Source organism: Akebia trifoliata, chromosome 11 (assembly GCF_017979445.1).
Source record: "Akebia trifoliata isolate Shusen 1 chromosome 11, ASM1797944v1, whole genome shotgun sequence".
NCBI lineage: Eukaryota > Viridiplantae > Streptophyta > Magnoliopsida > Ranunculales > Lardizabalaceae > Akebia > Akebia trifoliata.
In genome coordinates this window covers 95,319-108,088 of record NC_141385.1, presented here as the reverse complement: position 1 = coordinate 108,088, position 12,770 = coordinate 95,319, and the positions used below count along the sequence as shown (strand labels likewise).

Here is a 12,770-nt window from a genome sequence, read left to right as displayed (position 1 = left end):
TTACTAAATGATCAATATCTCCATGAAATAGAATATGTTGGGGAGGTAAATAATATATAACATATGAATGAGCGTTGGGCAGAGTGGGCAAAGCATCCCTTCAAAAAGAGAAGCTTTAAGTGCAAGTCCCCTTGTTGGCCACCCATAGGAATTTATCTCCTACGTACTTAGTATGTGTGGTTTGTGTGTGTGTGCGCGCTGGGGGGGAGAGGTATTGTATGTAACTGAGGATTTGGACGAGATATGGTGCTCTAAGAGCCTACTTACTTTGCCCCTGACTAGTTGGCATACGGTTTGGAACCCTTCTCCTAAAAATAAATAATATGGAACTTTGGATAGAAAAATCATGGGATTTATTCAGCCAGGAATCTATAACAAAAATTCGTGAATGAAAAAGCGTCACGATAATTCTCAACTCGAGCAAAATGACTCTAAAAAAAGGAGAGCAGGAGGGAATGGTAGGAAAAGGCGTTAGATAGAGAAGCTTTAGGTGCCCTTATATTTACGATAGGATGATGGGATTCGAACCCATCCACACGCTCAACAATCTTAGTCCACCAACCTGGGTTGGGTGTCTAAAGCTGCTTTAAGATGGGAAGTCTCATTCATTCCACAAAAAATCGCGGGATTCTTACTGAACAGAAATTTCACATTGGGCTTTAGAATCTGAGTGAACTACAAAATCAACAAGATCAATCGTTGAAGATGAAGGTATTTACATCAATTTTTAATAATATTTGAGTATAGAAAGAGGTGAAGTGGTATACTTTTAATTAAAAAATATACGAGATATTTTGGAAAAAAAACGTAGACGGGTATGTATAAATCTCCCACTTGACCTCTTAGAATATTCATATTTTGAATTTTGCGAAAAGCTGTCGTGGCGCGCGCACGCACATCTCCCTCCCTCTCTCTTAGAATATTCATATTTTGAATTTTGCGAAAAACTTTTCTTCCACCTTTCTCTCTGTCATTTCTAACTCTCGCCGAAGTGTTCACAAATGAGAAACAGCTTTTCTAATCCTCCGCCAATCCCTCAAAACCTTTTTTTTCTCATTCCTGGAAAACAGCTTGCGGTTTTGTAGTTTCCACGCACTTGGAGCTTCTCTTCCAGATTTTGGTTTTGTGTCATTTCGGATGAGATATTTCTAGGATTTTTTTTTTCATTGGATGAAGATGAGAGTCGGAATGGCGGAACCGAAATTATCGTTAATTTAGAGAGATTATTTGTTGTTGGAGGTTCTATCTTTTGATGACACTTGAGGGTTTATGGCGTTATTTTCCCCCTCTTTTACATGAAGGTTTGATTATGGTTTTCGATTAAGGAATCCTCAGGTCAGGTATGTTCTCTTGTTCTTTGTCCCTTTGTTCAATTTACTAATTTCCTTTCTTTCCTTGTTTTTAGGTTATCTGTACTGTAATAGTTAATGTGTTTTGTTGAAGATTTTGATGGGTGGCTAAGCTTAGATGCAATTCTTCTGGAAGATAAGTACACCTTCACTTCCACAGCTCAACTTCATTTCTATAGGCAACTCAACTCTGCGTCCTTATAGATCACAGAATCAAGATTTCGAAAAATGGTGCATTTTTTGGGTTGTTTCTTGCTTGGCCATCAGTTTTTTCACTAGGACATCTTTACTGAAGTTGAATTTGATGAAATTTATCTTGTTGGAATTATTTTAGACCACTTGGACTCTAGAGTTCATTTTTTTCATTGATTCACTCTCTAAATCTTATTAACTAACTAAAGTCCAAAACCATGTCATTTTCAAATTGCAAACACGTACCCCACTTGGAAGAACTAAATTAATGGCCCTGAAATCGTTATTAAAGACAATCTTTTCTTCATGAGATAGCCGAATTTCATGAGTCTCCATTTCGTTTTTGTGTTTGGTGCTTCTTTTATTGAAAAGGTAGCACGGGTTTAGAAAATTGTCATTTTTAACTTCCCTTTAATCCTTATTATAGAGCCTTCAACTTGCACGGACGCACTCACTCTCACTAAGAGTTAATAGATCTTCATCTCAATCAAATTTCCTTTATTCTATATCCTTTTGTGGCTATTACCAGATCGGATGACATTAGTGTCCATGTAACATGAAAAGGGTACACTCATTTTTGTTTTTGTTATCCCTACAATTGCTGCCACCCACCATAATGTAGGTGGAAGATTAGTTTCTATGTATTGTAATGTGCTTTACATGTGTTTTATATCCAGATTAGTTGCCTTATATCTTTCTTTCCAATTCATATAAACAGGTGGACTTTTCAACGTAACAAAAGAAAAAAGAAAAAGGAACAGAACTATGAGCAAAAAAGAACGTCAAAATTCTACGGACTTACCAAAGGCAGAGGTGGGAGAGATAGACACCAGAGCACCATTTGAGTCTGTCAAAGCTGCCGTAAGCTTATTTGACGAAGCAGCCTTCTCAGGTTCAGGAGAGAAACTTGGCACTAAAATATCAAGACCTCATCTTACAGAGGTATTATTCTTAGTTTGTAATTAGATTTGAGAATTTATACAATGGTTGAAACTTTTTTTTATCAATGAAATCTGTATCATTTTCTGTAATGGGGAGATAGTGTTGGTGTGGTCCTTGGTCGAAACGGATACTTTATTCTTCTTTTGGAGTATAATAATTGTTTCCTGAGTGTATACCAACTCCAGTTTTCATGACGGTCCATCTTACCCAGATATGGCAAGGGCATTAAACGGATACATTCTGGGTGTAGTTTTTGAAGTTCCATATAACGTTGTCTATAATTCTTATGCTTCATGTCTAAAATTATGAAAAGATGCCCGTGAAAGTCCAGCAGCTCTGAATTTTCATAGAGTTGGTACTTGGTAGTAGCCATAAATTTCTAAGCTGGCTTCATCGATCTCCCTACAAAGTTATTAGTATGCCAAAAATTTGATGCTCCGAAGTACCCTCTCGTTTAACTTAGTGTTGTATGGACTTCTTGTAAATGGGACTATCTTCAAATTCCAACACACCAGATTCTAGTACACGTCCAATATTTTTTTTCCTTTCATAACGATCAAATCTACAGAACAGATTGACTTCCTGGCAAAGGAGAAAGAGTGATTATTTACGTTGCAAGCAAACAAGCAACGGCACACACAGAAGTGAAGAAAATAGCTGACTGACTTCCGCACAGGAAGGAGTGACTGAACGACGGTGTTTTGCAACTTTTCAATCAAATTCAATCAAAAAACAAGGGAAGATGCAACTTTTTCCTTCTTTTTACCTTCCCTAAAAGTACCATTTCAATGGAATAACACGGGATAGAGCTTTCACGTCTGCGCATCGAATCATTTTTTTGCCCTTCCATTCCGTTCTTACCATATCATGGGTAGTTGGGTTGGAGTCCATGAAATGGTTCGAGAGTAGTTTCAAATATTCTTCGCATCCCAAAGAGGACAATTTTGTCCCACCTAAGCAAGATTTATTGGTTTTAATTTGTCATAGGCTGGGTGTTCTAATCTTTCCAGTTATTTTTTTTTTATTATTATAGGAAATGTAACATTAGATATATGCATTCTCTTGCTCATAGGTTTATGGTTTATGACATAGCAAAAAATATCGCATTGCATTAATATTTTATCATATAAATATAGGTATTTAATTTTTATAATTTATGTGAAATATGATGACAAGTCCACAGATCCTATAAGTTCGGTTTGACGAACTTGGCTCTTCGGAACCATGGAGCCTTGACAGCGGTAGCCATAACATAGTTTACTTTTGTAGATCAAAGTTTTTTTTTTGATAAGTATAATTTATTGTAAAGAGGAAAACAGAATACAAGGAGGCTGAGAAAACCTTACAAAGAACAACAAGGAAAAGAAACAAACAATATCATTGGTTACATAAAGAGTCCCATCTAAAAATAAAATCATCAAAAGAAATCTCCGCGAACTCTATGTTTTGCTTAGACCATAGGTATAAGAAGCCTAAGATCTTTAAAAAATCTGCATGAGAGCTTCTGATCTTGTTATTGAACACCCTGTTATTTCTCTCAATCCAAATCCTCCAAGCAATAGCCGAAGAAAGCATAGTCCACATGTAACGTTTTCTGGTGTGAAAAACATTACTGGTCTACTCATCCAACAATGAGAAAACTTACGAGGAAGGACCCAATTAATACGAAATAAATCGAGGAAATTTGACCAAATTTTATGGGAAAATGAACAATGAATTAAAATATGATAAACCGATTCCCCTTCCATCAAGTAAAAGGGGCAAAGTTCATTGATCTATGATTTTTGTGCAGTTTTTATCAGTTATTCAAAATCAGTGATTACAATTCTGCCACCAATTTGTTAATTTCTTTGTCACAGAGAGTATTGGCCAAGGAGACACAGCTGCACCTGGTTCAAAAAGAGCAGAAAAAGTTCAAGGAACAGTTGATGAATGCTGGAACAACCAAAACTCAAGCAATTGCCGAGCTTGAAAAGGCTAAAAGAACAGTTGATGAGCTGACCAACAGGCTCAGAACAATAAACGAGTCCAAGGAATCAGCAATTAAGGCAACCGAAGCCACAAAAAATCAGCTTAAGCAACTTGAAGGAGCAAACTTCGGCAGTGGAACCGAATCTTGTGGTGCTTGGAAACATGAGTTAGATAGTGCAAGAGAACAGTACACAGTGGCCATTTCTGAACTCAATGCTTCAAAACAGGAGCTTGTAAAAATCCGACAGGATTTTGAGTCATCTATGGAAGCGAAAATCGCTGCGATCCAGCAAACAGCAGAAGCTGAGCACTCAGCCAAGGTTAACACAGAGAGGGCTGGTGAGGTCTCAAAGGAAATTTCTTTTGCAGAGAAGTTGCTTATTGAATTGAAGCTCTCCTCTGTGCAAGCCCAGCAAGAGAAAACAAAGATTCTATCCGAAAAAGATGTTCAGCGGCAGTCCTTTAGAGCTGCTACTCTGAAAGAAGCAGAGAAGACGTTGGCATCTTTTAAGAGAGATTATGATCATGAACTCACATTGAATCTTGAGGTCAAGCTGGCTGAAACAGCTACTGAGAATGGGGTTTTGCAAAAGCAGATGGAAAATGTTAGGGCTTCTGATCTGGATTCTGTGAAAGGTGTGACTTTAGAGCTTGACGAAGCGAAAGAGGCTTTGCATAAAGTTGCCGAAGAGGAAAGCTCCCTCCGGAGCTTGGTGGAGTCTCTTACGTTGGAGTTGGAGATTGTGAAGAAAGAACATTCTGAATTGAAGGAGAAGGAAGCAGAAACTGAATCCATTGCTGGGAAACTTCATGTCAAGCTCCGGAAAAGCAAGGCTGAGCTTGAGGTGGCCCTTGCAGGAGAATCAAAAGCGAGAGGTGGTGCTTCTGATGAAGTAATAGCTAAACTTGAACAGCTATCGTTAGAATCTGAAAATGCAAGACTGAAAGCAGAACAGATGAATGAAAATGCACAACAGTTGAAGAAAGAAGCCAAAGTAACTAGAATTGCCCTTGAAGAAGCAGAGAAGAAGCTGAAGGTTGCCCTGAAAGAGGCTGAAGAAGCGAAGGCTGCCGAGGCCCAAGCCCTCAAGCAAATAAAGGATTTATCAGAAAGAACAAACGCTGCCCGTTCTTCAACATCAGAATCTGGTGCCAAGATTGCAATCTCAGAAGAAGAATTCAAACTCTTGAACAGGAAAGTGGGGGAATCCGAAGCAGAAGCAGTAGCTGAAATGAAAGTAGATTCAGCAATGGCTCAGGTGGAAGCTGTGAAGGCAAGTGAAAATGAAGCACAAAAGAAGTTGGAGACAAGTTGGAAGGAAATCAAGGAGATGAAGTCTGCAACAGAGGATGCTTTAAAGAGGGCAATGATGGCAGAGGCAGCAAAGATGGCGATAGATGGAGAACTTCGGAGATGGCGTGAAAGAGAGCAAAAGAGGTTAGCAGAAGCTGCTGCTCGAATTTTGGGTGAGACAGAAATGCGTTCGGAGTCATCCCCACGCCATGCTACGATCCTACCACCACAGAAGAAGAAGATAAGCAGCAATCGTAAGATGGAGAAAGGTTATGGATCAAAAAAAGGTGGTTTTACCCAATTTAAGTTGTATATTTCATAGGAAGAAGAACAAGGTTGAGAGCGGGTATCAGTCTTATCTCCCTGGTGAGAAGTCCATTTAATAGTAATTTTAGTGTTACCAAATTACTGATTGTGTTACATTTGAATATTTTGAGAAAGAAAAGCATGATGTTGACTTTGTTGTTGTGTATAAGTTAGTAATCTCTTCTGAATTAATTTCTTTTATTTTCTTCCCTTCTCTTTAAGGATAGGAAATAAGAAAGTCTTATATTTCAAACATTATCGAGAAACACCTCGTGAAACATGGTTTTAAAATTCGTTTTGAATTCTCTCGGACGAGTTTTCTCAGACTCATCCGATACATTGATTACCAAGACGTATCGAACGAGTCGTCCGATACGTCTTGATATGGGATGAGATTTAAAATCATTTTGTTGTGAAACGCTGTAATTAATTTACAGAAAACACCAAAAACTGGTTTTTTCTACCCACGAACTCCGGTTTGACTCGGTTGAGTCGACTGATAGATGACATAAAATAAAACCATCTCAAACAAATGACATGATGATTGCATCTTGTCGACCCATTCTCTCTCTCTCTCTATCTCTCTCCCTCCGAAACCAAAACCAAAACCAATGATGATAGTTACATCTCATTGACCCATTGGGGTCCAAAACCAAATGATGAAAATTACACCTTGTTGACCAATTGTGGAGGCTCATATTAACATCTCTCTCTCTCTCTCTCTGATCATGAAATCACCATGCACTCACAACTCCCCTTGGATGACACGTGGCGGAAGTTACAGGATTGACTGAGGCGACTACTTAAAAAAAAAAAAGTAGAATTTCAAGTTCCAACCTCAGTGGAAGAAGACAATAAAACCTCAGCAGATCTCTCTCTCTCTCTTTTAATGGCTAGCAACAGAGACGACTCTCTCTCCTTCATGAACTCAACTTCTTCATCTCCAATTACAGTCTCAAACAACGATAGCTACCTAGTGGACCAGATTGGAAGCGCTTCAGGGAGCTTTCAAAACGATGGGTTACTCTCAGGTGATGCAGGGATCGAAAACAACAACGACGCAGAGTTCGGGTTCCTACGCAGTGAATTTCGACAGAGCCCTCTTGTCGGGACAGTGGAGATCTACAATCGACATGTCTTCCTCTGCTACAAGAACCCCCAAGTCTGGCCTCCACATGTCGAAGCAGCGGAGTTCGATCGGTTGCCAAGGCTTCTCTCTGCAGCTCTGTTGGCAAGGAAGGCCGAGATGAAGAAACAGGTTCACATTTTAATACTTATTTTACTTTATTAGTTTTCTGAACTGGGTTCCTGATCTTTCGAGGTTTGGAACGGTTTTCCAGGATATGGGTATCCAGGTTATAGAGATTTTTGAATATTATTTGTGGGTTTTGGTGCAAGAAAGTGATGATAGGCGGAAATGGAGTTCTGGATTTGGGAGAATTATGGAATTTTTACTGATTTTTTAGCAATCTAGGATCTGTATTTAGGGAGTCTTAATTTTTTTTTATGGGTTTTGATGTTAATGTGATGTGGGTTAGGGTTTGGAAGAATGCATTTTGATTAATATATTTCTGTGAATATGTCCGTTTTCCTTTTTTGTATTTTTGTAGATTGTCCATTGGTTTTGGGGTTCTGATTAGGAAAGCTGTTTTGGGTTGGAATCATGCATAAGCATAAGGTCTGCTGTATGACATTGAAATTATCCTTTTTATTGCTTGAGGAGGTCATAGGTTCAAATCTAGCTTACCCACCAAAACAAAAATAATAAAAATTTCTATGACGTTTGTGATCAGAAAAGTTGATTTTGTGTTTTGAAGAACGAATGATGCAACTTATATTAGACAGGAGCAACATGTAGGAAAATAATTTGCATTTTGAAATTCTTGCTTTGTCATTTGAGGGTTTTAGAGGAAAGTTAATTATTATGTTGGTATAATTCTCTGACAATTGCTATTGTTAGATTTTGAGTTTGTAGTACCCCATATTTCGATAGAAGCTGAAGAGCTTCTACAAGTCATAGTTCTTGGCCATTGGTGATCCAACTCGAATTATTCCAAGACATGGCCTTATTTGTTGTAGGCCCTTTGAATTATTATTTTTTTTGACACTTAATTTGAATTATTGTGCAAGTCATTTTTCCTACTGTTCTATCCAACCTATTTCTAGTTACTTTGAATCATTTATCTCCTATCATGCTAAAGGAAATAAACCTAAAACTAATAGCTTGGAGACCTATCAAAAAAAAAAAAAAAAAAACTAAAAGCTTAGAAAATATTTGTATACAAAGCTACCATGTTAATGTTGGACCAAAACTCTATCTTTGGGGGCATGATTTAATAAACTACCATCTTCAGGTTGAATAATTTTTCTTTTTTTGCTTAGCTAGTATCGATTTGTGTGAGTTGACGGAAGAAAAAACTATCCACGAGTAATTTTATAAGCCAATAAGTTGTTTAATCAATTGGAACGATAATGTATTATATATCTTAGATATGTAGAGGTCATTTAAGGTACATTTTGGGAACTAGGCTCTTTTTCTTTTGTTGATAGCTTATTTTATAATGCAGTCTTTTAATTATTAAATTAGGGTTAGAATAGTCATTTTCCTTTTATTCCCTAATTATTAAAGGTGTGCATGTAATTTCACCATTTATTATTTTAATATATATGTGAGGAGAAGAGGGAACCAAACCATATGTAATGGTGGCTGAACCTCTCTTCTTCAACTCTTTCTTTTCTTCATCCATCTTTTTCTCCTCTAAACCTAACCTCTTCTACAGATTTCCTTGGTAAGAGTTGAATTAATTATGTATTTCATTGTGCTGTTTGTTTTTATACCTTTTTGTTTTTGATAACGTGTATTAATTTATTTTTTTTACTCTTTTTCTTTGAAGACCCGTTTAACCATATGTGAGGGACATGATGGGACTGAAACATCAAATGGGGATGTATTAATCTTTCCAGACATGATTAGATACAGGTTATCATTAGTTTGATTTGATTTCTGTTTAAGATCTCTCTCAAACTTTTCACCGTTTCTCATCTAATCAATCTAATCCTGGTCAAAACTGCAGGCGACTTACACATTTTGATATTGATACATTTGTTGAAGAAGTGCTAGTAAAGGATAGTGAATGGCTGCCTGGAACACTCGAAACACTAACAGGTTCATACATTTTTGTGTGTTCTCATGGGAGCCGGGATCGCCGATGCGGTGTTTGTGGACCCCCTTTGGTTACAAGAATAAAAGAAGAGATAGATGTGCGAGGTCTCCAAGGTAAAGTGTCTGTTAGCCCCTGCTCACACATTGGGGGACACAACTATGCTGGAAATGTGATCATATTTAGTCGAAATTGCGATGGAGAAGTGACAGGTCATTGGTAAGAGGGGAGGGTGGTAAAATTACTGTTTGCTGATTTGCATTATTCAAAAAAAAAATTTCCTTTCATCTTGTGAGCTGCATTCTCAGTTTTGCAAATAGTTAAGTTGTTGTCCTGGCCTAAACTCTTCTTTCAAATGTATTGATAATAGAGTCATTGTTTGGTTGTTTTTCATAGGTATGGCTATGTTACCCCCGATGATGTGCCTATTTTGCTCGAGCAGCATATTGGGAAAGGAGATATTATAGACCGACTTTGGAGGTACATTTGCTCTCTTGAATCAATTCTTCCTGTTGCTGCCTATAAGTTTTGTGTATGTTTACTTTTCTTGATGTTCTTTTTTTTTTTTGTTGAAAAGTATAATATATTGATCATAAAGGGGAAATAAGAAACAAAGAGGCCGAGAAAGCCTCAAATAAGAACAATAAAGAAACGAAAAACAACATTAGTAATTACAAAATGAGTGCCATCTAAACACAAAATCATCAAATGTAGTCCCCGCAAACTCTATATGCTGCTTTGACCAAAGGTATAACAAACCCAAGATCTCCAAAAAACCTGCATGAGAACTGCTACTCTGATTCTTGAACACTCTGTTATTTCTTTCGTTCCAGATCCCCCAAGCGATAGCTGAGGGGAGCAAAGCCCAAAGAATCCTTTTTCTGGAGTGGAAAACGTTACTAGTCCATTCTACTAACAACGAGGAGAACTTACGAGGAGGAACCCAATTCAAACCGAAGAGACCAAGGAATTTCGACCAAATATTATAAGAAAATGAGCAATGGATCAACATACGCGGTGAGCACAGAGCGAACTATTCTTGATGTTCTTTCCCCGATATGAAAGTCTGCTTTGCTCATAAAAGCTTACACTTGAAAGCAGACTTGCCATTTGGATTATAGATGCAAATCTTGACCAAATGATACATGTAATACCTTATCTTATATTGTGCTATAGTGTTCATTATTATCATTGTTGGATAGAGCAAAGATTTTATCAACAGAAAAATGGAAAACAAAGGAAGGAGGTCAAGAGACCTACCTAAAGTGTGTTCTTTATTCAAAACGAAATTTGTAGTGCTCACTTCAAGAAACAGATATCACTTGAGCTTGCTCACTTTTTCATACACTCCTGAGGTCTTCTCTTAGTTTATCATTTGGATCTCAAAGAAATCCTAAGATTAACACCTCTGGGACCTTGTATACACCTGAGATTTACCCTAGATTATTTTTAATGTTAGAAGGATCTTGAAAACACTTCCTTAGACACTTTATGCCATCTTTTTTAAGCTCAACTTACGTCTTGCGTGGAGCGTATGGCATGGAGAGGCCTGCTGTTTCAAACCAACAGAGGTTTTATTGTGTTAGACTCATCGTAGTTTTTCCTTTGGTTCTATCAGAAAAAAGGACTACAAATTCATATGATAAAAATGAGTGCATGAGTCCATTGGTCCAATCTATGAGTTATGACCAATGGCAGGTCCATAACCAGGGCAGAGAAAGTAATTTAAATTATAAAAAAAAAAAGTTGATACTTGATCTATTTCGATTTTGGAGTGGGAGTAATTGGTTAGCATGGTTGGCCAATCCCCTTTTGGCATGACACTTCAGGATAATCACATGGCTAATGCTTAACACTTTCATAGGTGTTTGGTGGATTACTATTTTTTTTTCTTGCATTGTTTCTTTCTCCAGTTTATCTGCTCAATTGCAGACTTCAACAAGCTAAGAGGTTGTTTTGTCAACACCCCAAATTACACGGCTAAGCAAAAGATATTGTTTTTCACTTGGTACCACCACCAACCGCCCTGAGACGCATGGCGTGCTATCATATACAGGAGTTGTAAATGTAAATTACATTCCCTGTTACTTTACTAATTACTCGAGGATGGATGGGTGAAGCATCTTTGGGTTAGGGAGTTGTTGGATTCTTTTGTCTCGCATGATTTCTTAGTGAGAACCCAACCTGTTAGTATTTTTAGAGTACAATTTAGGCCCATAGCTCAGTTGGTCTGACACATTGCAAGGCAACTTTGAGGTCGTGGGTTCATGTCTAACTTACCCATAAAAAAAATAAAAAAATTGAGGCAGTCATAAATTGCATCTATGAACTTAGATTTGAAGCCTCTTTTTTTAATAGGCATAGATTTAAAGCCTTTTAAATCTCTTGTATATTTATGTTGGATATTAATTTTAATCCATGTGATCAAATTTATATATGTGCATTTTGAGTGAACCTTGGATCCAATATATCAGGGGTCAGATGGGTTTATCAGAAGAAGACCAGAAGAAAGCCCGGGAATTAAGACTTCAACCATGTTGCAAAACTGATGTGGAGAACAGCACAAAAGAATCCATTCAAATCTATGAGAATGAGATGGTTCCCACTGGAAATGGAACTCAGGTTGAAGTTGCAGGCTGTTGTCAGGGCAATGGGAACTCCACTTGTTGCCAGAACTTACCAGAGAGTATAGAAAAGAATCATGTTGTCGATAAAAAGGAGGCGAAGGTGGCCACAGAGAAGAAGAGCAATGACAAACAAATCTCTCGAACTGGTAGTGGCAAAGGGGCTTCTTCACGCAAGGTATGCGCAATGCCAACATGGTTTGAGAGCTGGGAACGTGAGGATACATATGCTGCTCTGGCTGTTGTTGGGGCTGCCATCTCAGTTGCTGTTGCTTATAGCTCCTACAAGCAGTTGAGATGAAAAATCCAAAATCTAGACATAGTTTTCACACTTTAAAGTGTTAGAATTTTTGTTATGTTTCTCCCCCCTTTTTTTTTTTTTTTGTCTTTTGGATACATGTAAGATCATGTATTTTGGATGTGTGAATTGAGTTTTCTCTGTAATTTTAAGTTATCTATTGAAGGAATCTAAATAGGATGAACCAAATGATAATTTTTTTGTCCCATTAATTGTAGTAGACTTTTAAACCCAATGCTTAGAAACAAATACATAAGTTTTATTATCTCTAGTTGGGATGCCATGTCCGAGTCTCAAGGAGACAGAGAAAGAAAATGAGATTCTTCTGATTCATAATGTTTGGAATTCTAATGAGAAATATAGAGCAGCACTAGACATGCATGCATGCATATACATGAATTATGGCTTTCCATTGTGATGGGCTGAGAGAAAATTATCTGTAATCAACTGGCACTCCAACCATATATATACCCAAAAGGGGTGCCTCAACTGATCAAGAACAGCAGTTTTGAGTGTAGTACAACATATATATATTTACAGGAGAAATTAATCTAGGAGCCGATCTTCTAAGGCATCAATTACTCTCTCAAAAGTAATAGCTTGGGGAGGCGGAGGCCGTGGATGTTGGAGGCA

At 37.6% G+C, this 12,770-nt stretch overlaps 2 protein-coding genes across 2 annotated transcripts; both read left to right on the top strand.

The window, feature by feature from the left end:
• The first annotated feature begins 585 nt into the window (after positions 1-585).
• On the top strand, positions 586-6,226 carry LOC147390064 (WEB family protein At5g55860-like). The gene is given in 4 exon segments (XM_086459581.1): positions 586-1,340; positions 2,260-2,483; positions 4,343-6,027; positions 6,029-6,226. Coding segments are annotated over 3 exon segments (1,965 nt in total). The 5' UTR covers positions 586-1,340; positions 2,260-2,306; the 3' UTR covers positions 6,132-6,226.
• Positions 6,227-6,816: 590 nt separating this feature from the next.
• On the top strand, positions 6,817-12,355 carry LOC147390063 (Sucrase/ferredoxin-like family protein). The gene is made up of 5 exons (XM_086459583.1): positions 6,817-7,312; positions 8,949-9,034; positions 9,129-9,434; positions 9,612-9,695; positions 11,690-12,355. Exons 1-5 carry the CDS (start codon positions 6,944-6,946, stop codon positions 12,138-12,140), a joined length of 1,296 nt encoding a protein of 431 aa, XP_086315709.1. The 5' UTR covers positions 6,817-6,943; the 3' UTR covers positions 12,141-12,355.
• Positions 12,356-12,770: the final 415 nt, after the last annotated feature.